Source organism: Chroicocephalus ridibundus, chromosome 4, assembly GCF_963924245.1.
Source record: "Chroicocephalus ridibundus chromosome 4, bChrRid1.1, whole genome shotgun sequence".
Classification (NCBI taxonomy): domain Eukaryota; kingdom Metazoa; phylum Chordata; class Aves; order Charadriiformes; family Laridae; genus Chroicocephalus; species Chroicocephalus ridibundus.
In genome coordinates this window covers 51,823,218-51,843,885 of record NC_086287.1, presented here as the reverse complement: position 1 = coordinate 51,843,885, position 20,668 = coordinate 51,823,218, and the positions used below count along the sequence as shown (strand labels likewise).

General features: G+C 40.6%; 1 protein-coding gene across 2 annotated transcripts in view; it reads left to right on the top strand.

Moving 5' to 3' along the window:
• Positions 1-20,668, top strand: part of LDLRAD3 (low density lipoprotein receptor class A domain containing 3) — a 111,420-nt gene that overhangs the window by 18,743 nt on the left and 72,009 nt on the right. For both annotated transcript variants that reach the window (XM_063333767.1, XM_063333766.1), the window contains exon 2: positions 15,871-16,017. In XM_063333767.1, coding sequence (XP_063189837.1) covers positions 15,871-16,017 — 147 coding nt within the window. The remainder of the gene's footprint in view (positions 1-15,870; positions 16,018-20,668) is intronic.

Sequence of the window (20,668 nt, the reverse complement as noted above, 5' to 3'; positions counted from 1 at the left end):
AGTTTCAGATGCTACTGCAAGTGATAATGCTTGCTTCCCTAGAACCTTGAAAAAAAGAATGGCAAATCTATGAGCTTAGCGTATCTTAAGTTTCAGTTTGGGTTTTGTGTGAAAATGAATGTTTCCTGCCTTGGAACCAAGTAGATACGCATTTTGAAGTTGAAAACTTTACTATTGAATATGTAGAAGCCATGTCTTTTGTCTGGGCATTTTGAGTTCTCTGAGTTACTGAGATATTATAGACTTCTGTTTTTGTTGAAAATTGTAATGGAATTCCTGAGATCATGTCTGTTCCTTCTGGTCCCCACCTGTGGAACTCCGTAGGTGATACCCGAGCTCACTGGGTTGCTCTGCAGCCCTCCCAGCATTTGCCAGTTTGGCATTCTCTGTCTGGATGTGTCTTTGCCCCGGCTTCTTCAGAAAGTACACTCTGTAGCATGCATAAATATGATGAATGCCAGGAGGAATGTGGAGCTTTCGGAGTTTGTTTAACTAGCAAAATGATGCACACAGTTATGGCAAGGTTTTAGAGATCTCAAGTTTTGATTTGGCTCAGTGGAAGAATACCTGATGCAAAAAAATGTTGAATGAAGCCTTAAAAACCAAGAAGGCTTTTGTAGTTAACCATAAACTTACCAATTTTTGTTAACTCGGTATTTGTCCAGGGATTGACCCATATGAGTAAAATACATCCAGGTTTGGAAGCTGCAAGCGTCTCAAGTGAGACACACAAAATATTTGGCTTAGGGGGCTGAAGTATGTAAATGCTTATGCTTTCTTAACTAGACTGTACTGGGAAGCTTCTCTTTGAGACTTTTTGACTAATGGGCATTTTGAGTGGGGTGGCATTTTTTATTTTTTTTTTTTTTCTTTTGGGTCCAGGATAGACTTCTAAAAAGCAGGTGCTACTTTTCTTTATTGGAAACTGTTCAGAGGGTTTTAGGAAATAAAGGAAACAGACTTGGCAGGAATCAAAGAAGCAGCAAAAAACGTGAAAGGGAAGAAAGCTTGTATACCACATAGACCAAATCCTGGACTGTTTCTTGTGTGGCCCTTTCCAGAGACGTTGACCACAGTTGCCTCCACAGCTTCTGGGGAAACATTGATTTTTCTTATGCATGTGTCAAATTTTTCTGCTTTTTGCTAAATCTTCCTCTGTCTATCCTCATTCCAGTATTCTTCACTCTGCTGTTAAACACAGCAACTGTTGAAAGAGCCAAAATCCAAGATTGCCTATATTGCAAACAAACTCCTGATTCTACAGCTAGCTCAAAAGCATGTTGTAATATATAGTGTGCATGGATGGTGTCTTGCTGTGGCAGTATTTGCTGGAAAGAATTGGTCACCAGTGCCTTGCAGAAGGATTGCACAGCCACACTATGCATCTTGCATTAACATCCCATTTGTGTGGGGCCATTGTATACTTTCCTCTACAATGGAAAAACTTCGTTGCTCTCAGCTAGGGCTTCTGGCACCGTGAATAAGTGAAATAGATAAGGTGAAACTGAACTCCTGTGAAAAGAATGAGTCTCTCACTTCAATATAATCCCTGCCATGTATCTTCCTAACAGCATGGTTCCCATTGACAAAATATAAATGCCATTTATTTTTCTGTTATTGATTTGCTTACAGAAAGCAGCAGAAATCCAATCCGTGCAGCAAATACTGAGTCACTTTATCTTCCATATAAATTATTATTATTACTGTATAAAGCACATCAAAGAGCTCAGTTTGAATGGGAGAAAGTCACGCTTTAGGTAGGTGGTTATAAAAACTGTTATTTTTCACTTGAAGTGATTATTTTCTAGATCTCGGGTAGTGATTATGGGAAATTCCCAACTTCAAATAAATAACCAGTTCTTGTATACATCTGTCATTCCTGATCCCCATCTTCTGCCCCCACTTAACTCTCTTTGAGGCTTGTCTAGTGGAGGACATGTGACTAGAGCTATGGGAAAGGGGCAAATGCACACCACCTTTTATAAAAGAAACCTCTCCAGTCTAAAGTAATGGCAAAATCTCTTCAAATAGGCCTAGGGCATGACATTTTAAGAGGCTTGTGTCCTGTGATGTCTCACTATTGAATTAGAGCAGTATATTAGCAGTAATCTCCAAAATAGTGTGAGAGTGGTGTGAGGTCCCGGGCCATCTAAAGGGTGTTGCTGTGGCTGTGCTATGGCTTGTCATGTTTTCAATATAGGGTGGATGAAAATTGGCTGATTATAACCCAACATGATGAAACTCTGAAATCAAGGCTCTAGTTTGGCTTGTTATATTGAAATTGCTTTTTCTAAAGATGTGTATGTCCACTTCTGCATTATCATTGCAGCCGGAGAGGAATGGGTTTCCTTTCCCCTTGAAGATTCAGGGGTGTTCTAAGTTCACTTTGCACCATGTTTTGTCACCCAACTCATGTGGTCTTCATGTATGCCCTCTTTTCAGTCTCTTATCTCTTTGTAGGATTTGCATTTCTATTTGAAGAAGTTATCATCTATTTCTACTTAATGCTTCTGTTTAGGAACACTACCTGTTCTTCACTGGCTGTTTGCTGTCACTAGTGTTTAGTACAGTCATTCTCTTCTTAAACTGTTGCCTCTCCTTGTCTCTGATTGTCTTCTGCTAACTCTTCTCCTAAATTTAACTGTTGCTTCAACGTATTGTTTGGAAAACCATTCTTGTTCCTCTTCCAGATTTTTTTAGGAACCTCAGGAGAGATGTTTCTGGTCGTCTTGTTTTCTGTTCTTAGGGCAAGACTTCAAAGCAGCAGCTGAGTTGCCTTCCCAGGGTAGGGAAGTCTGCATATCTGTCTCTCTTTGTCTAGATTAAAATTGTGGTTATCTGTCATCAGTCTCCTCACACTTGGAAATTAGCTCAGTGTTGTTGAGTGAGAGGTTATGAGTTATTTCTTTACCGTTAAGGACATTGTTGATGTTTTGTTTTGTTACTCTGGCCTGCATCCTGGTCTTTCTTGGACTTGGCTGTTCTGCAGAGCCTCACATTCCAGCTGTGTCTTGCAGGTTCTTTCCAAGGTGTGGCCTTTTCATGTAGTCACACAGCCCAAGTTTTTCCCTTGTTACTGATACCACAACTTACTTTCCCCTTTCCTCTCCTGATGTGCTGTACAGACATGCAGTCAGATCCTAAATGCATAAATTACTGTCCTGATATTATCAGGAGGATATCGTTATCGTAACTTCATCTTATTTTGCTTTCTCCACCATGGTTACACAGTGAGTTTGCTTTCAGAGCCCTGCATGTTCTGTGCCTAGCACACTTATCAAATGGTCATTCGCCAGTAAGATGTCAGCATGAGGTACCAGCCTTCACCACCTACATACTTGCTGGGACATAGCGTGGCATGTCTGGTTCTGACATGCAGCTTTCCTTACTGGGGAAGACTTTGGTATGCAACTGCAAAGACCATTATTGCTCTTGAAAACTTTCCTTTGCTGCTTAAAGAAGGAATTGTGGCATAGTTGTTAAGGTCATGCAACTTTATTAGACTACATGATGTCTCTTGGAATTGAAAATGGCAGGAGTGTTTTGTGTTTAGGTTATCTGATTTAGCCTGAGAAAAGGCTACAGTCCTTGTCTTGCTCTTAACCTAGGGGCGCGTTTCCACAGCAGCATAAGGTGTTTGGGCTGTCCCTCCTTCCAGGGCATGTGTATTCCTCTCCCTCTCTTCTGTGATGGCAGATGCTCTTGAAACTTGGCGGTGGGTTGATTCAGACGGTGCTGGAATGAAAGTCTTTTAGGTTAACTTTTTGAAAGCTTGTTGCCCACGTGTGGTAAAGTTTATGCCTCTGGATAGTAAGAGGGAAGACAGGAATTTATAGCGGGGCTATATAGCCCCCATATAGATGGGGCTACTAGCTCTGATTTAAATCAGCTTAAGCTGTTGAGGAGATGCACCTTTAGCTAATCACAGCTATGAAAAAAAAGCATCCATGGTTAGTTTTGATGTAGTGCTTTTGCCACTGACCAGTAATATCATTCTGTACTGTCATCTTCTTACATATTTGGACTCTAAAGGTCTTTGGAGGTGCAGAGGTTGGTTTTTTGGTGGGTTTTCTTTTTCTTCACTTTTCCTCCTCTTCTGCCTACCAGTTAAGAGTTTCTGGTTATGGGTTTGGTTTTTTTCCTGTAATGTGTAGCTCTTGCTTAAACTGCATTCATTTGCAGAGGTTGATTCTGTGTGTGATCTGTGTGGTGGGACAGAAGACTACAGAAATACTAAATATTCTTATAAGTGCTGAGTGACTATTCATTGGAGAAGGGGTAAGATGATACCTCGTTAGCGTCTTGCTGAGGGATGAGATTGGCATTCTCCTTCTTAGTTACAACTTTTTCCTTGCTCTCCTCCCCTTCCATATTTTTGTATTACTGCATATTTGGGCATTGTTGTTTTTGTATGCTGAGATGTAGAGAGGAATAGTGTGTCCAGTATCGGGTACCAACTCCAAAGGACTTCAGTGCCTTTTATGCTTATAAGTTATGGCGTACTTTAACCACTGCCATAGTGAAATGCTCCTAGAGCAACTGACATTATAGAATATTTTTTCTGAAACAAACACTTACATTTACAGCCTCACAGTTCACTGCTGCCACTCCTTGTGATCACCTCTCATTGGAGCACCCTTTAAGTCATCATTGTATGGCACAACAGAACAGCTGGAAGGAGCACTTGCACTTGGGGAAATAAACCAACAGTGAATTCAATTATTTTCTCCAGACAGAACAACTGTGGGATTTTTTCTTCCTAAAAGAACCTGCCCAGCTAGTAAGGCTGAACATCCAGAGTTTACACAGCTAACCGTGATATTTGAAGACCCTTAAGTACACATAATTTAATACATGTTTTTAAGCAAGAAAATGTGGTTAACAGCTGCCTCTTATGACCTCTTGCATCTGCATAGTGCAAAAATGTCCTTACAGAATCAAGTCTCAAAGAGCAATTAAAAAACTTTGACCTTTTAAAGTAAATGTTCAGATTCTGTGACTAAGAAATTTAAACTTAATTGTACTAGGTAGATTTTTTTTGACATGGAGTATTGTGTGAGGAAACTTAAACCTAGCCCCTTCTAATTGTTAGAAAAACAAACCAACCCAACACCCCCCCCCCCCGAAGTGTTTGTTGCTAAATGGAATTTCTGTTTATCGCTTCTGTTGTTGTAGGTTATCCCTTTAAATTTGATTAATTTTAGACATTGGATTCACTTTTGTTCTGGATGTGCAGCTTGCTAGGTATTGGTTGGACAAATATTTCTTTACCATCTTGTCTCAAATGTGTATACCTGAACCGAACTGATGGGATTTCTAATGGTTCTGCAGCTATGCCACAAAATCCCAAATATAACTTCAGTTCAAACTTTGTCATTCTTTATTCCTTTTCTTACCTTTCCTATAATTTAATTGAATGATACATCTTTCTTTAATCTCGGTGTTCACTTTGTATAAGATTTACCGTCCAGTTCTGCCATCTGTCCTTAACTAGTTTACACAAGCTTATGATTTATACTGGATGATGCTCTTGGAAGTATCCTGTTGCCAAGGAAGATGTTAGACAAAGAAGGCTGTGTTTGCTGAGAGAACAAGTAGCTAAAACCTAACAGCAGAAAGTAACTATATACAGATCTGTATGTAGCAGTTTGGTTTAATCTCGCATGAATATTTAAAGGCCAGATTTATGGATGAGTGATTAGGCCCTGTATTGCGAGAGCATTTTAAAATTTCATGTTCTGTTGTGTTTTGCAGATGGAATTTAATTGTCTCAGCAGCTTTTGAAATAAAGGCAAATTTGTATTGAATCCCTAGGAAAGATCCTTGAATAAGCTAAAACTTATTAGTAGTACTCCTCCCACCTTCGAGGTGTTTATCTGTTGATATGAGACTGTATTTCTTTTCTTTCCTCCCTATCAATAGGCCATTCAGGATTAGTGCTCAGACTTCCTCCTTTTGAAAAAAGAAGATAAGATTCAGCTTGGAAATCTTATCACTAGGTGGATGTTGGCCACAAGTACGTTTCTCTTACCCTATCTTATCAGCAGAGTAAGCAGTGAGATGAGACTGGTGGAGGAAGAGTTTCAGCAGTAAGAGTTGTTGTAGGCAGAGGAATGTAAACATCTCCCTGGCTGTGACTGGTATCATTTAGCTTTCTGGTCAGCTCCTCCTGCCAGCCCTGATAAAAGCAGTGGGTCACACCAGCAGCCAGAGCTGATGTTGCAACCCGCAACAGTCCTGCTTCTTTAGAAAGTATTTCAGATATCTCTGTTCCTAAGAAAGCTGACATTTAAAAGCTGTGAAAATCAAGTGGATTTTATCTTCCAAAATGATGGTGGGTAGTAATTTGAGCATGAGGTCTATGAATCCAAGATCTTCTGCAATCATACACATGGGGGGAGTTTGATGTAAGGATTTGATATTGATGGTAGTTTGATACATAAGACTGAGATTACTTAGTCTCTGTTTAGTCTTTTTTATGTCTGTGCCCTGTTGAGAATAATTTGGGCTGTGTTTTCAGGGTTCCTAATACCAAATTACCAGATAGTGCAGTCTTGATGCAGACAGCATATTTATTCAGTTTGGTGAGGTACAGCAGCGTTGCCTGTGGGAGGACAGCTGATACTCTATTGATCGTAAAGCTTACCAAGGCCTCCTTCCCTTTTTAAAAATCCAGGCTTTTAAGGCATAACTAGCAGAGTAATCTGAGGTTCTTCACTGTGTCAGGTACTTGTACTTTTATTCATCTGACACTAGTTATGGTATAACTTGATTTACTTTTTCTTCAAAGCATGGTCTGAATCTGTCCAAGAGGAGGATAATATACCTAACTGTGGTCGTGCAGAGAAATCTTTTCTCAAAGGTAGAGAGGCTGAGCAAAACAAGATAAAAATACTCTCTTCTGAGATGCTAAAACCAGTTATCTTTTCTGTCCTTCTCTAGGTGCCTGTAGTTTGTAATGCGGTCTGTGAGGTGACTTACTGTTACCTTTTGTTGTAAGGTGGCTGAGGTACAGTGATGAATGTATGATATACGTGGTCCATGAAGAAATTGGATTCTTTTCTATATACACAGGTCCGGTCTTTAATAAGTGTGTTGAAAGTTACTGAGTGTGGAGGGTATAAAATAAAAAGGATTAGCTTTGCTTTTAGCAGATTTGAGTATAGAAACTACATCTGTAGTTTTATGTTCGTTCTTGCTGGTTTTGCTGCTACCCTCATCAAGGCACTCAGTTGCATTTTTTGATATGTATTTATATTGTTTATTTTTTTGCCACCAGTACTGTCATGTTCTTCCATTAAATTAAAGCTTGAAGTTAAATTCAAAAAGTATGCATTTCTAGCCAGGGAACATCTGGGAAAGGATTAGACACTAACCTGGTTGCAGTCAAAGCAAAGCTTCATGCAACAGTGTCTCTCCTGGGAAACAACACTGTGTTACTCTAAGCCAAACTGTTGGCACTAGCCTGGACGGTAGAGCCTGAGCTGTTTAGAAACAGGCAGGTCTGTCACACAGCCTGTGAAGATGACTATTGTTTTCTGATGCTGAAGCTGAACTTCCAAATAATCTGTCTAGATACGGGACTGTGCCTTCAGAAGCAGTGCCTTTTACTAGGAAGTGGAAGGGCAAGTGGTCCTGTTAACATGCTGATGTTTGGAGTAGAGCTGATAAATTGCTAGGAGTGATTTCAAGCAAGGAACGCCACTGCCCTGTGACTCAAAGCACTGTGATAAAGGAGGCATCTTCTGAAGACCGAAAGCCCCAAGTCAGTGATCGTCTCTGACTGCTGTTTGAAAGCCTTAATGGTCTGTAAATAATTGTGCCCACTGCCGTACCAAAATCCCAAACGTGAGCTTCCCCTGGTGCAGTAGAAAGTAAAAGAATCCCCCAACGTCTGCTGATCTTACCTTTTCACTTTTCCCTGCTAACTATGCACATTACTTCAATAAACTGAAGATCCTGTAGACCTGTCTAGCAGCAACGGTTTCTCTCCTTGTTCTGGTTACCAAGATGTACGAATGTGTACCTGACTTTAAGCTGCACTGAAGTTAAGGTGATTAAGAATCTGACTGTGGAGCTGACGTGGAGACAGTCCTGGTCAGCTTTCCTCTGTCAGAGAGCAGGTTCCCTCTGGGAGTGGGGGTGTGTGCGTCCTGCTTTTGTTCTGTTGGACTGCTGTGGAATATTTCCTTGTGACAATGTCTTCTGCTATTTTTGTTAGGATCAGAAAGATAGTAATAATAACCTATGGGTAAGATGAAACGATTAGAAAAGAGTCACTCTTCAGTAACCTGAAGATAACAATTGGTGCAGTATGTTCTTTGTATTTCAGATTTTTATTTTGGATTGCATTAACTTTATTTAAGTGCCCAGATATAGTATCTAAGCTCTTCTGAGAGTATGAGGAACACATAGTTAGAGAAAATGTTTCCTTTCCAGAGGATGTTAATTATTAGAGGGTTCTGTGTAACTGCATGCTCTAATTCATTGCACAGTAATGGTTTTCATAGTTTGCTTAAACACTGGCGGGAAGGGGAGGAACTGGAGAGGAGTCAGGGATAAACAAAACAGTCCTAAATTTGGAGTATTGATCTTACTGTAGGGGTTGGGTGAATGAGTTTGTCTGAGTTGGTCTTCAGTGATAGGTTATCTTGAGGGTTTGAGGGCAAGCAGGATGGGGAAACTGTTCACTCAAGATAACCGTTCACTCATGTGGCCATTATAGTCCGAAGAAAGAAGTTGGGGGTTATGTACAGACCCCTTTTGCCCATGAATATCCAGGAGTCTCCACTAACCAAAATTAGGGAGAAAGGTAAACCATGGGATGACTCCATTGCCTTGTGCCTGATGATAAATGTTATTCACCAGAGCATAAAAAGGGCTCAACTCCATCATTCTTTTGTTCTTGTGTGGAGCAGCATGTGCACTTCTTGCAGTTAAATGCTTAAATTCATAAGCGAATGAATCAGACTCGGTCTCGCTGCTGTCACAGTTCAGGCATAACCTTCATATTTTCCAGGCACAATGTCAGCTTGGCCTGGTTGTCGGGAGACCAGAGTAGCGTGATGGGATGCATGAGCTTGTTGTCTCCTCCTTCACCCCTAACCCCATTTAATTTCTCTTAGGTACAGCTGTTTGATACAAGCACTCCTGTTGGCAAGTAATTACAAGTGTATTGCTAAAGCAGAGACTGGGATCATGAAATCTAAATTCTGTCCCAAAGATCTGGTGTAGGTATCTTCTGTGGTATTGTGCTTAAATCCTTTAGTCTTTTCTTTTTATGAAGACAAAAAAATAATGTTATCCTCAGGGTGGTGTTATAGCAGTACATCCCTCAGAGGTGTTAAGAATAAGATATATTTACCTCTGCTGCTTCTGTAAGGAAGTAATCTGGTTGGGTAGCTTTAGTTTGCATAAGAATAGTGTATAATCTCCATTTGCCCTTCTTGGTGGGGACTGCTTCTCTTTCAAGGTGCACCCAGTTCAGTAATCTAAATAGGTATTTCTTCCTCCTCTCCTCTTCCTCCTTTTTCTGTTTAAACTTGTACTAGTGTGCAGCTGTCTTCACTCTGTACTGTTAATGGCCCATAGCCTGTTTCTCTTCCACCATGCAAACTCTGCTAAGAGTCCGCAGACATCGGAGATGTATGTATTTTTGGTGTGCACTCAAGCAGCTGCACTGGAGACAAGCAAATGTGGGGGCTCTAGTGAAATGCCTGGTTCCTCAAATATAGAATCCAGCCATGATGGCTGTAGGATTAAAGTAAGCCTGTTCACCTTAGCTCACTTCCTGCACATGGTGTTGCAAGGAAAAAGCAAATGGTTGTTTATTAGGGAATGATTTAGAAGATTATATTTAATTCAGGCGCTTGCATGGCTAAGTGCTGAAATACAGCCACCTGCTATAGGGAATGTGCCAATTGCTTAAACTAACACTGTAAGATATTTAGAAAAAGATATTCTATGCATATTGTATTATTTGTGGTGGAGATTATCGGCTTTTGCTGTGAGGAGTTAATGGGTGAAGGATGGGCACCTGATAGTAGTCTGTGTTCCCACTGTAATTTTTCCTGTCTAAATTGAAAGAAGCTATCCTTTTTAGTGCTCTAAAAAGGCTTTTCCCATTGATTTTGTCTTGCCTCTGTAATATTTAGTGTTAATTGGAAATAACCACAGGAGTTTCTGCTCTTTTGACTAGGCCTGATCCATTTCAAATCTTGAAAATGCTAAATATTGAATATATTGCATCTTATGGATCACTGTTAGAAAACCGAAGGGGGGAAAGTTAAACCTGAACAGTGAGCTATTCCTTGAATAATCAATAATTTACCTGCTGCTTCAGTGAAGAAACGTTTTTGAGCACTTGTATTGCAGTGGGGCTGTCAATCTGCCATTGCAAATAACCTTCATAACTTCTAATGTTGCATAAGCAATGTAATAATCAGGCAGTTTAAATGAGGATAGGGGAGGATAGGGATTAAAACTGTTCAAGGGGATTTAAGTTGTCAGATAATCACTGGCAGGTGTCCTTTACTTGTGACAGATGGCTTAGGTGTTGTCAGAGGCTTCATGGCAGAGCAAAAGAGAGCTTGTCTTATTCTTTGCTTCCCAAAGCCAGCCTGAGTGTGCGCTGGGATGCTTTTCTTCTGTTCTGGCAAGGGACCAAGCCTACCTTAATTCCCCTGGTGTTATCTTGCTGACAACATAATTCTATTGCCAGTGAAGTTTATGCATGCACGTGTTAAACTGAAATTTATAGGCAAAGCATAATGTTTGGAGTTCCTTCATGCTCTTCTGGGTGCATCGTCTGCATTAGTAGATGTGGAATGAGTCAGATGCTTCATGTCAACATAAAGCAGTATCATAAGATACATCTGTCCTTAGCGGCTAAATTTACAGAAGCAACTGGACCTGAATATAAGCATTTGTTTTGCAGTCTCTGAGGAATCAGATCTTGTAATATCCTACTGGGTGCTTAGCACTGCTTATTTGCTGTCTCTTAAGATGATGGAGGAAAATCAAAAAGTGTTTGTTCAAGTCTGCCATTATCACTTGCCTTTCTTTGGTTGTGTTGTGTTTTGCTGGTGAGCAAATACTGACAGGTATTGAAGCTATGTCTTTTCGATGCCATCTTGCTGCGAATTCCAGCTACTGACTTGTTCTGTTCTCTCTCCTTTTGTTTTCACAACACATTGCAGATTTCAGTAGAGTGAGAACAGATTTCTTATGTGCTGAAAGCAAACCTGGTGTGGATTTACACCCAGCAAGGGGATAAGCAGAAACAAAGAATGAATTCATTCAAGTATGGAGCATAGTGTGTGCATTGTGTGACAGGAAAGTATCATGAGTTCCCCTTCGGCCTCACAGCTACATACCAATCTGGATCAAAATAATTCTCTTCACATTCGAAAAAACTTTAAGCAGTGATCCATTGGAAGTATCCAGTGAAGATCCCAGGATTGCTACAAAATATACACCAAAGGTTTGGGAGTGAAGAGTTCATGCTTCATCCTTGGCAATAGGTCCTCTTTGGAAAGAGACTGGAGTTACTGACGTTGTTCATGAGGGTGTTCAACACATAAGTGTCTTGTATTTCTTCCTCAAAACCTCCTTGGCCAGGGTGACTGCCTACTCTTAGTGATTACGCTTCCTGATACAGAGGCAGCAGTGTCATCAGTAGTGATCTGTTCTGTAATGTGCACAGTTCTCTGGAGTGCTTTCAGGTAAATGTTGTCTTTTTTTTGTGAAAGATATCCTTGACTTGCTTTCTTAATACAGTGTGAAATGCTCAGTATGACTTGTCCTTTTCTTTATTTTTCCCTGATTATTTTTTAGTGAGTATTAAATACTTAGATGCTAACATTTTTGGAAAGTGGCTGCTAAAACAGATTGGCTTTCCTTACTCAGTCCCCTTCAAAGTGAAACACGAGTCCCTTTTTTTAATCAGCCCAGATGGTATGCTTCTTAAAGTGAGCAATGTGTTGTAGTAAAAATGGACTACTTCTTTCCCCTTTTTTCCCTTTCTCCTTTACTTAACTGAACACATCCATGTAGCTCATATTTGGGTTGAATTCAAAATTAGTCAAAGAGGCTGCAGGGTAAATACGTCAACTATTGGAAAGCCAGCTCTGCCAGATTGAAGGAATTTCTGCCCTGCCAACAGGCAGTATAGCAAATTGGCAGCGCAAAACGTGACATCTGTATCAACCTTATTAGAAAAAATGGACAAGATGATCTAGTTTGGTCCTTCCCATGTCTGCCTTGTGTGTGTGTGTCTGTAATACGGCTCCTCCTCATGTGCGTGCGCAGAGCCCCCCCCGAGTTATGCAGCGGGCGGTGCGCTGAGTGGGCAGGAACATCGCATTCCTGAGGGCTGGGAGGTGATGACTGCGCTGAGGATTTCTTTGGGGGTTTTTACATCCCATAGAGGAGACTTACAAAGTGAAGGAAGCAAAAGGAGCAATATGATTTAAAACAGTTCCACATGTGTAATTGTTTTGACAGTTCTTTATCCACCAATGGATTTTTTGGAGATGGAGTAATGCATGTAGCAAGTTTCTAGGTGGATTGACTATGACTCTCAGATTGCTGTCTGTAACCTGCAGCTCTCTTCTAGCACCTGATGAAGGTCACGTTTTAAGAGAAATAGCTGTTGCTTTGAAATTGGGTTTCATCAGACTTCTGTTTTCCCATTCTGCAGCACAGCTTGTCTAGGGCTGTTGGCAAGTAACTTGATCTGCCAGTATCTTTTGTTTCCTGTTTGGTAAAAAGGTTAATAATATATCCTTGCTTTAGAAGAACATTGAGGATAAATTTATTGTATGACAAAGGCAATCCTATAAACAAACAATGAACTGGGTAACAAATAAAACTTGGTATCTCTTCCTGGAATGTTGCTTCAATTTAGTAGGGTAGAAGAATAGCATTTATTTGGAGGAGTTGTTAAAAGTAACAGGGACTCTGTAGCTTTTTTTGGGAATTTATTTTTTGGTTTGTGTTTTTTACTTTTTGAAACTAAAAATTTCTTAAATAATTTAGCTTGGTCTAAATTTTTTCATTAAAGAATTGTGGAGATCACGGCTAAAGATTTTCAGGCAAGATAACAGCGGTAGATCTGACAGGAGCTGAACTTTGGTTATTCTCCACAGGAGGTGTTACAGTGCATGAAATGCAACCAGTTATCATGTTTTCTCAGGAACACTGTGATACTTAGAGGGGAGAAGATAGTCCTGTAGTTAAGATGGGTAGCCGTGAGACCTGATGTTGGCTCTTAGCTAGCAACTTGCCTAGGTCTAGAAGAGGTCTCACTAAGTATCAAGAACAGGATTTTTCATTTTGAATTTGTTCAGCTTCCATGCAGAAGTGGAGCAGGTTAGATGAGAGATGTAGGTATGAGGTTAGACGAGAAGTTGGCGCAGAGCAGCAGGGGGGAGATGCCATGAGAATGACACCTTTTCGATGCTTCTGCCTAGGTGCAGTTCTGCTGTTGAAGCGCTTGGATGCTTCATAACTTGAGAACGTGGCATATTGGCTGTGCTTTTACATTGCAAAGAATATCTCATCTCTCTCATATCTTGATCTGGTGGCGGCATGCTGTAGTTTGTAGTACTGCGGTAGGTTTTCTCCAGTTGCAGGCAGAGATGTTATTAGCACATTGAGAGCTGTTTGCTAATAGGAGGTTGTGTAACACTGACAGTTTCACCCTCTGTAGCTGTTTAAGAGTGGCTATTTTAGTTTGGTGATTACTTACCAGGTACAGGTCAACGATACGAAGACTGATGTAAATGTGTTCAGTCACTGGTTTAAGGAAAAAAAAAAAAAACAACAACAAACCCTTGCTGGATGAACATAGAACTGCAGAACTTAGTTGTGATGCTGTAAGGCTGCACTAGCCTGTGGTCGTTATTGACAGTGCCATATATGTTCAGTACTTCATGGCAGGACTAGCCAAGGACAAACCATTCCATTGCTGATCTACTTCAGGTGTGTAGAGTTGGGTACGGTGTTTCCTTGGGAGCTGCGGGGAGCAGCGAAGGCCCTGCCTGAGTGGGCTGCAGCCAAGCTTCTTCCAGCATGCTCTAGGCTGTAGCCTTTTCCCGTCGCAGTGCGGAGAGCAAACCCCTTCTTTCTGGATCAGAAGAGCAGCGATGCTGGGAATGAAACTGAGGTTTGAATGAAACTGCTAAAAGCGAAAAGATGCCAAATTGCCAGCTGCATAGCCTGGGCTTGCTTTTTTCTGGCTGTCACTTTCTTTCTTTAAGGTGCTATAGCATGAGAGTTACAGGTGGTTCTGGGTGTGTGGCCAGTGGCTGAGACTGGCCCATCTGCCTCAGAAGAAGACCTTATTTCCAACTTTTTCTGAACTACATTGTCTTTTAACAGCTCGGAGCAAATTTCTGTTAAGGTATCTGCTCTGTTCTGGCAGATTCTTAAAACCTCCCCAGGAGAGTCTGCCATTTGCAAGAAATAACGTTTAAGAGGAAATACATTGTTTGGGGCAGATATAGGCATAAAAAAATACTTCCCTGAAGTATTCCTATCATGTATCTTTTGAAACAGTGAAGTAAAACTTAGCAGTTTTGCCTGTGTCAGGGATGGAGCATTTTGCTATGTGGCGAGGGACGAAGGGAACCATCTGCATTTTGCTGATTCAGGAGTTTCTGGAAAGCCTCATGCTTAGACCCGTCGTCTGACTGCAGCTCTGCTGCTCCCCCAGGGTTCCAAAAGTCATGCAATTATCTTCAAAATAGGTAAATGATAGATAAATTATTAAGCTGCATGTTAGCTTAATTTATTTTTCCTGGTTTTGAACCATGAAGATATGTGGGCAGGCAGGAAGGGCGTATTTTTGTGACACCTCCACCCTTATGTGGGAAGACTTGTATTTTCTGTTTTTTGCCTGGTCAAGTGTATGTGGCCTGGGTCTAGTCTGAAACATGGCAGAGGAAGACAAGGGGAAGGATATTGTTTCTCTCATCTGCTGCCTTGTCCTGCAGCTTCCCCCCAGCTCGACAACATGGCATGCCATTTTGGTGCTTATTAAAACCATGGAGTGTCATCATCTTCCTCCCCTGAAGTTTGCATTTCTGTGATATCTGCATTCCAAAACCAATGCACAAAGGGGGAAACACAGTAGATTAAAATGAGTGACTAGAGCTGTGTTTAACCTTGAAGGCATATCTCTAGGTTTCCCTCCTGCACTGTTCTCTTGATCTCCAGTATCCAGCTACTAAATCTCCTCCACTTCGCAGACTGAGGCGTGCCAGCTGCCTTACTAGCCTGCGGACAGCTGTGTGCCAGGGGACTATATTAACACCAAGAAGCTCAATTCTAACACTGATCAGCAGCATTATCTTTAAAACTTAATTCAAAACCTAGTATGAATTAGTCAATGTGTTAACCTAGTTCCTAGCCCTTGGGTAACAAAAACAACAACAACAAAATATTCTGCAACCTAAGTACTGATCTGACAAAAACATGGGAATATGGAGCTGCGTTCTTGTAGCCTTGTCTGGTTTAGTTGTGTTTAGACTGACCCTGTGAAAGAGAGGTTATTTTTTTTTGACAAACTTTGTTTTGACCAGAGGATACATAGAAGGATGCATGTATGTTCCTAGAAAGAAAATAGCAAGAAAGAAATCTGTAAAATGGGGAATGTGAATGGAGAACAGGCAAAATTATAATTTAGGAAAAAGAAAGTGCTACCAAGCACCATACTCAGGATACTGATAGAATAATGGCAAAATAACCAGGTTCAAGATCCATTTGTCTCATGTTCCTTCAATCACTAATAAACAGCTTGGTCAGTGACTCTTTTTGCTGCCTTTTTAAAAATCTCCTGTAAACTTTCCTCTGTTTTGTTTGTTGCAGAGAGCCAACTGTTGCCTGGGAATAACTTTACAAATGAATGCAACATTCCTGGAAACTTCATGTGCAGTAACGGGCGCTGTATCCCAGGGGCCTGGCAGTGTGATGGACTGCCGGACTGCTTTGATGACAGTGATGAGAAGGAATGCCGTAAGTGACCATTGCTATGACCTTAACATGCTTAACATCACAAGGCTTGGCTAGGTAGTGTTACCGCTGTGTTTTGTAGGGTATTTTAGGTAAGGTAACAAAGCTACTGCCAGTTTCTTAATTTAGTTATTGTTAGAAAAAATGTACAGCCTTTCTTATTATTTCAGGTCTTTAAGGTTCTTCAAATTGCCCAATCTTAATACAGCACTTGGTAGCAGGTACCTAAGTCCCTATTCACAGATGGATAAATTGAGACAGACTTGACTTACGATTCTTCCAGTAGAAGAGTGATGCTCTGTGATTTTTAGGGATCCTGCATATACTGCTTCAGCACACTGACCTGGTGTTATAAGTTGACCTCCACTACCATCAAGATTAGTTCCTTTCATTTCAAAATTGCTGACTGTATCCTGTTATTTTTGTTCTGTCCTGACAAAATGTTATCATTCTTAACCTTTTGAAACTTAACACTTTCTGGAAAATAGACCAAACGAATTGGCTACATAATGTTTACATGTTTTAATCCTCCCTACAGAACTCCCAGTTCTAAAGAGCTAAAAAAGGTCTCATCTGGTTCTTTGTGATTTCATCTTTTTCTTAGCATTGATTAATGTTTGGTTAATCTTATTCAGCCATTAGTTAGCATGAAATTTTCTAGCCTACACGTTTACCCAGACAGTAAGATTATGCTGCAGCATTACACTATGATTTGAAATCCGGTTGGGAGTGAAAAAACACTGAAACTTCACGTGATTCTAGAGCGACTGAGAAATTTGAGAACTAAGTTTTACTGCTTTTTGTCTAACAAATGTTGCTCCTTTACATTTATGCTTTATGGGGGTTTTTATTAAACTTAAAACCAAATAGTAAGAAGCCTACCTTTCCCAGGATGCTTCCAAGATATCATTAGCTTTGCTTATGGAGAAAGAATAGCTTCTTACAAATTAACTGACTAGAAATACTATGCTTTGTTAAATGCTCTTGCTTTTTAACTTGATGACTCTCTAACTCCAGTTACCCATCCCTTTTAAAATAAGGGGGCTTTAATAACTATGCTGTGGAAATCTCCATACATAGTTCTGCTTTAAGCCAGTGAGCTTTTCTCCCTTTCTAAGGCATTAAAGGTAACTGTATAAAATATCTTATGCTTTGTGGTCTTTTATAAAGCATCAGGCTTGTGTTGCAATGTTAAGGACAGGTTAATATTTTATTTTTCTTACTTAGATTTTAAAATCTTGGGGAAAGGATGGACCTGTTGTAAGGATTGATTGTTGTCATGCATGTCTGTTTAAACCCTAGAAGGATTTATATTAGTGGGAGCTTTGGCAAGAATAAAAAATATCAAATGTTCAACCTGTACCTCTCAGTGAGATGTTCCTGATGACAACAGCTGTCTGACTCTCAGGTTCCTCATTAGCTGGCTCCTGAATATGCTGCTAGCGTGACTTTTGGTGTGCTGTTTCTACTTCTTAAAACAAGCTGAACGATGGCACTTCTCTGTACTTACAGGATACAAACCAGGAGGTTTTCTGTCTCTAAGAATGTTGTCATCCTCTGTCTTGCATGAATTTTTCACCTGGTACAATTAGAAAATCTTAATGAAGATTTTCCTTAACTTTAATGAAGATTTTCTTAATGAAGGCTGGGCCTGGGTATTTACCCATGAATTGGTAACAGGAAAATATACTTTGTGACTCTGTTCAAAAATTTCCTTACCGAAATCAGTTGAATCTAGTGAATTGCAGGCAGTAACGAACGTAGTAACTGACAATAAAATATAAATAGCTGCAAAATGACAGTTCATAAAGTGTTCTTGTCACGACAGACTCAAATGAACCACACTGATCTAGGCTATGCTGCAACTATGAATTTAAGTTTCTGTAGAATTGTCCTTTAGGTTTTTTATTTAAATACTTCCAGCCCACTTGATTGGCTGACAGTTTTCTGGATGAACATTCTTTTGATTCTGCACAAATTAACTGAGATAATTAGACTATTCTTTCCTCTTCCTATACATCTATCTGCTGTCTGATCACCTTCACAAATGTAAAATTAGCATGGAAAAGAGACAACAGGGAGAGCAAGGGATTAATATCCTGTGCTGGCCTGCTGTTAACGGGTCAGATAAGCCAAAACAGAATGGAGATAATGCTCATTTGAATCTCCAAACAAAAAATTAATATTCATGTAAACAAGGTTCTGTCATACATCCAGAGAGCTTCAAGCAGCCTGTTCTGCATCTCCATCCTCTCCATTTTCATAGGCAGCTTTTAACTCTCTGTATGCTGCCCCAAGAAGCACGTCTAATGAACCAGCCACTCTGTGTGTGGGATGCTGATATTCACTGTAGCCTGTGTAGCTACAGTCTGTGCATCATGCCAGAGACATGGGGTGTGAGAGGAGTCACTTGGAGAAAGAATTACAGCATTAATAATGAAGCTGGAAAGGGTTTGCATTGTTAGTTGTTGGCTTCTGTGTGAATTGAGGAAGCTGGCTTAATGTTTCAAGGATGGACAATCCTTCTAACCCAGGAAATACTCCCTTTTGAATCCTGCTAAGCACCTAGTCTTGCTAATAGCTTCAGAGGGACAGTTCGGCCACTTATGTGTGTGGGTATGTACATACAGTGTGTGTAGCTAAGAAAGTTTGGTTTGCACTTTTGATGAATTTTGAAAATGGTCCCATTCTTATGGTGTACTGTTAAGGTGTTACCAACAGTCTTTTACATCAGAAAGTAATCAAAATTTAGATGGGCTTATACAGGCCGAATCTGCTGCAGCCCTTGTAATGCTAGCGTGACACTTTCAAGCGTGGCTGTCCTACCTGGAGTTGCCTGACACAAATAACACACGCTGGTACAATGACACGACCAGATGTGATGCACACACTTACACGTTTTGAATGTCAGCTCTTCTTACTTTTCAGCTCAGGCTTAAGGCATTGAAAGGCAGCCCTACCATCTTGTCTGAGAAGGACAAAGAAAGAAGGAAAATCATTTGTATCTTCTCCTCCCCACCCCAGCTTTTATCAATCTGTAAAGATAGGTTCCTAGATTACTTAGGCTGAAAAGGAATATGGAGGTCATTTAATCCAGCTGCCTGCTCAGAGCAGGACTAACTTTGAGCAGGGTTGTTCAGGGCCTTGTCTGGTCATGTTTTGCACACTTCCAAGGATGGAGAGTCCGCAGCCCTTCTGGGCACCTGTTCCAGGGTTTGAGTATGCCTACTGGGAATTTTCTTTTCTTAGTACACGATCAGTTTCCAGTGATGAGATAGAAGCTGAACATTTTTTTTTAAACACTTTTTTAAAGAAGTGCATTGTGATTAAAATTCAGATCCTCTGGCCTTAGTGAGTGGGAGAGGGGAATGTAGGAGCCCAGCAATTGTTCTTCTTGACTGCAGAAACAGCAGCTGAAAAGTAAGAACAGTTGACATTCAAAATGTATAAGTGTGTGTGTTGCATCTGCTTGTGTCATTGTACCAGTGTGTGTTGTATTGTATTACCTGTGTCAGGCAACTGCAGGGAGGACAGCCATGCTTGAGAGCTTCCTGCTAGCGTTGCAAGGGTTGGAGCATGTGTGGTATAAAATATTTTTATTTTTTTTAATTGTTTTAGGCTAGGCTTTGTTACCTTCCTCCTATCAGAATAGGGCTCTACTTACAAAAAACTTACCTTGCAGCACAGTTGGAGTCCTTTGCTTTCTGCTGTGATGTTGCTCTGCATTAGCTGAGCTCTTGATAGTGAAGACAAAGCCGTAGGAGTTGCATTAGCAGCGTGAGATGGCTGAGTTCCCAGTGTGTTACTACTCTGAGACATGCTTTAAGCTGCTTGTGTGTGATTCCTCATCGACTAACTAGTTCATATTGAAAGGCTTTAACCTTGCTTTAAAGTGTGAATAGGCGTTTGGTTACAGGATTCATTTGGTACTGTGGACTGGTATTTCTGTGAAGACAAGTATGCTGTATTTTGTCTTGCCCACTGAGGAAGTTTCATGTATGCATGTGTGTGGTTATGTGCAAAGTCTGTCTCTTTTGGATTGCCTTATGGTTGAACATGGATGCCCAGCAATATTTTATCAATTCTGTTGCTGTAGCATCTCATCCTGTCTGTTCCCCTTCAAATAGGAAAATGTAAAACTCGCAATGTGGTTCTCATTTTCTGTGGCCAGTGAGTGAAAAGTGCTGGTCTGGGTGTGAGCAGGAAATAAGATGCGAAGCAGAATTACCTGCACCTTGTTCATTTGTGTCTTATCTCTTTCCTCTCTTGCTTTTGTCCCTTTTCTGTCTCCTGCTTTGCAGGACCATTTCTGTTAACCATGTCACTTTGCTTGTGGGCTTTTTCCTCATCTCCCACACTCACCAGAATCCATACCATCTGTCATCATCCTTGCTTCCTCTGTGCCCTGACCCGTGATCAGTTTAACACTTCCCGTGCCAGCTGTCTGTATGCTGTTTAGTGCACAGAACGATTCTTGTACTCTTGCCTTCTGTCATGGCAATGTGATGACAGAAAAATTTTATCTGTGTTTTATCTGTGGAGGAGGGTTGAGAGAAGGCGTAAGAGGGAGGGAATTCTCATTGTCGTAAATAAGAACTGCTTCTCCTTGAAGCAGAGTATCTCTGGCTTTTCCTCCAAGCCACTAATTGAGCTT